The 4,025-nt window shown below is 29.7% G+C and overlaps 1 protein-coding gene across 1 annotated transcript; it reads left to right on the top strand.

Moving 5' to 3' along the window:
• Positions 1 to 692: 692 nt before the first annotated feature.
• On the top strand, positions 693 to 3,351 carry LOC101260463 (peroxidase N). The gene is made up of 4 exons (XM_004228298.3): positions 693 to 1,118; positions 1,691 to 1,879; positions 2,121 to 2,286; positions 2,826 to 3,351. The coding sequence occupies exons 1-4, from the start codon at positions 900 to 902 to the stop codon at positions 3,242 to 3,244; spliced, it is 993 nt and encodes a 330-aa protein (XP_004228346.1). The 5' UTR covers positions 693 to 899; the 3' UTR covers positions 3,245 to 3,351.
• Positions 3,352 to 4,025: the final 674 nt, after the last annotated feature.

The following is a 4,025-nucleotide window of genomic DNA, read 5'->3' as shown; positions in this document are numbered from 1 at the left end:
ATGTTGGGTTTTAGATTTGTTGGTTCGCTCACCTAGGAGAATAAGTGTGGGTGCCACTCGCGGCTCGTTTTGGGTCGTGACATTACAAGGGCATTTTTATTTATTTTATGGATTTACTATTAATTATATTCTAATTTCTATCAATTTTTCAAAATTTATATACATGTATACATATGAATTTTTCAAAAGTTAACGGATGCATATGCGCCCTCCATATAGGGTGGGTTAACTGAAATATGGATATGTTAATGGATAGTTACTAAATATAATGGCTATGATACCCAGTAAATAATCTGATGAAAATGGTGCTTAACCTGTTATAATGCAGGGGCAGTTCTAGAAATTTAAGTTTATAAGATATTTTAGAAAACTAAAAAATGAGTTAAATAAGTAAAAGTTACACATATAAGAGTCCAATCCCGCCTCACTGCGCACAAACTCACTAAAGGAAGCTCTTCTTTACCACTGAACCAATCATCGATCTATACTTGTCACTAGTTCCTAGCTCAAGATAATATATATTTGATAACAAAAAATTAATATAATTATAAGGATATAGAGAAGTTACTGAGTTGTCGACCACCAGTATATTTTATTATAAATCCGTCCATTGCACTAAAAATGTAAAAATAATATAGAATATCACATTAGTTTAAATAGTTCAAATTGCATTACATGCACTCACGTCCACTACAAAATCAACAAGAAGTATGTTAAATGGAGCCGCCATACATCACACCACTAATTACTTCATATAAGTTTATAATATATTATATTATATACCTCAAATGCCCTCTTACACACTATTATAAATTAGGGGTGGATTACTATACATTCTTATCAACTTAAATTGAATTAACATTTCTAGCTAAATATATATATATTTTACTTTTGAAACCATGAGGAAGCCATGCAACTTTACTTTGTATTATCCTCTTTTTGTGACTTTCATGATTATGTTTGTAGTCGTAAATTCACAATTAACAACTGATTTTTATGCAAAAACATGTCCAAATGTTCTCAAAGTTGTTCGTAAAGAAGTTCAAAATGCTATCAAGAATGAAATGAGAATGGCGGCTTCATTGCTTCGTCTTCATTTTCATGATTGCTTTGTTAATGTGAGTTCTTAAGGTTCTCTTTTATGAGCTTTATATATGTTTTACTAAAGTAAATTAGTCTAGAGTAGCGATAATCATTTTTTACGTGGAAAGGGATTTACTCCCTTAGTCTCATATGAAACAAGCTTGATTTGACATAATGTTTAGGAGAAAAAAAGAAGGATTTTTAAAGTTTATGGTTTAAAATAAATTTAGATATTCGTGTGGCTATAAGTCATTTCATTAATCTTAGATATTTGTGACCTGCACACTTCATACTCCATCCTTCCAACAAAGAATAACATAGTTCGATTGACACGAAGTTTAAGAAAATAAAGTTATAATTATGTCAAATATATCAAAATATTCTTTAATCATGTAGCTTTAAAGATGACACATAAAAAGTTGAAATTAAAATGATGTCAAGAAGAAAAGAAGTCATTCTTTTTTTTAAAAAAAAAACTATAAGCAAAAGTAAATCATTCATTCTTTTTAAATAAAAAATATATAATTTTCTATATATACCGTATAATTTTATGATAATGGATTTTCTTCTGACCATCCTTCTAAATATTAACTATATCTACTTGTAGGGTTGTGATGGATCATTGTTATTGGATGGCAATAGCACCACAAGTGAAAAGTTTGCAGCAGGGAACATAAATTCTGCTAGAGGTTTTGAAGTGATAGACAATATTAAGAAAGCTGTTGAAGATGCATGCAGTGGAGTTGTTTCTTGTGCTGATATACTTGCTATTGCGGCTAGAGACGCTGTCTTATTAGTATGCTCCCTTTTATTTATTCATTTCGTTCCAATTTCTATGCCTTAATTACTTTCTTTTTTATACAAATATATATTTATTTTCAATTTTTCACTTGATATATTTAATATCAGATATTTTGATACTTTCTAAGTCCTTTACAAAATAAGAAAGTCTTGTTTGATTTTTTTTAAAAAATTTTATGCCAAAGTTTAAGTCGAAGTCTAAATAATAAAATTATTGTGTTTTTATTTATATATAGAGTGGAGGACCAACATGGAAAGTGAGATTGGGAAGAAGGGATGGATTAGTTGGTAATATATCAGGAGCAAATAGTGGACTTCCAGCTCCTTTTCACTCTCGAGATACTATCATTTCCATGTTCCAAGATGTTGGACTCAATGTTACTGATGTTGTCAGCTTATCAGGTAATTAATATACTTTTCAAATTTATTAAACTTACACAAATATCACTAGTTTAGAAGTTACTTAGATATACTTTAATTTTTAATGTTATACTCTCTTCGTTTAAAAAAATATCTTTATTTCCTTTAGTTTGTTTAAAAAGAATGACTCTTTTTTTTTACTATACTTTAATATCAACTTTTCACGTGGCATGTTTAAGATCACAAGATTAAAGGGTATTTTGATATATTTGACATAACTTTAATTTGGAACCACAATATTAAAGTCTTCTTTTTTTTCTTAAATTTCGTTCCAAGTTAAACCAGGTCATCTTTTTTTAAACGAAGGGAGTAAATTTTATCAGGTTTTAATGCAATATTTAGATATGTTTAGATACATGTATATCAACATACATAAATCACAATTAAATGTAATAATATGTTCTAGATATATTGTATCCAGTTGGATTTGTATGTATCTGAAAAACATAAAAAAAATTTGCTCTATTGCCATTAAATATCTCTTTTGTTGCAGTATACTGACTGATCTTATGAATTTATAGGTGCTCATACAATTGGTCTAGCAAAATGTGCAACCTTTGACAACAGACTAACAAACTTCAATGGATCAGGTGAACCAGATACAACACTAGACACAGCCCTAGTGACTGAACTCCAAAACTTATGCCCTTCCACAAGTGATGGAAACAACACAGCCCCACTTGACAGGAATTCAACTGACTTATTTGACAATCACTACTTCAAAAACTTGATCAATCAAAGAGGACTTCTTGAATCTGACCAAATATTGTTTTCTAGTAATGATGCTATAGCGACAACTAAAACATTGGTTGAAATTTATAGTAATAGTTCAAGTGTATTTTTTAGTGACTTTGTTAATTCTATGATTAAGATGGGAAATATTAGCCCTCTTACTGGATCTAATGGGGAGATTAGAAAGAATTGTAGGGTAATTAATTAGTCAATGTTGTTGTTGCGCTCTATAATTAGTAAGTGCTTTAATGAAGGGTTTTATAATTACTATATGTGATGATAATAAGATAAAGTGTGAGTTGTTGTTTTGATGAATTTGTTTGTTATAGACAGGGTGATTATCACCACTTTTCTTTTGGGAGAACATTTATTTTCTATGTTGTGTAGCAAAAAAAGAAAATGAAAAGAGTAAAACCTTGTATAGAAGGAGTGAACAAAGAACATTTCTTTTCTATATTGTGTAGCAAAAAAAGAAAATGAAAAGAGTAAAACCTTGTATAGAAGGAGTGATCACACTGCACCATATCAACTTATCACGGTTAAATGATTTGATGAAGTGAAATATTTATTGCATTCATTTTTACTTATTTAATATAATTATCAGCGGCAGGGGCGAATTTAGGTAGGTAGAATTAAGGGTGTCACGTGTTACTGTTTTATTCAATTATTTTACTGAATCTGTATAAACAATTAAGAAACAAAATTAGAAATAGTGGATATATTCTCTTATTGTAACAACTTGTTCCCGTTGTTATGGAAAAGTCAATGATAAAGAAATTGGCCCAAAAAACATCTAAGTAGTAATTTAGAAATTTCTCACTAGGCCAGACTTGAGGGAGTTTGAGTCAAGTGAGGTCTAGGTCAATCCGATAATGGATGGGGGATTTAATTATGAGTTTGATTACGTGAGTGGATAGACAAGACGTTAAGAAAGTTGTATGACTTTACAAAATCAAATTCGAGCTAGTAGAACACTAAAACTGATCTTG

Source organism: Solanum lycopersicum, chromosome 1, assembly GCF_036512215.1.
Source record: "Solanum lycopersicum chromosome 1, SLM_r2.1".
NCBI classification, from domain to species: Eukaryota; Viridiplantae; Streptophyta; class Magnoliopsida; order Solanales; family Solanaceae; genus Solanum; species Solanum lycopersicum.
The sequence above is the reverse complement of the archived record's forward strand: the minus strand, read 5'-3'. Positions and strand labels throughout refer to the sequence as shown.

Excerpts from the sequence above, each read along its gene's own strand:
- LOC101260463 (XM_004228298.3), top strand. The coding sequence starts at position 900 with ATGAGGAAGCCATGCAACTTTACTTTGTATTATCCTCTTTTTGTGACT. Across the intron at positions 1,119-1,690 it reads TTCATGATTGCTTTGTTAAT|GGTTGTGATGGATCATTGTT; the intron begins GTGAGTTCTTAA and ends ATCTACTTGTAG. Across the intron at positions 1,880-2,120 it reads CTAGAGACGCTGTCTTATTA|AGTGGAGGACCAACATGGAA; the intron begins GTATGCTCCCTT and ends ATTTATATATAG.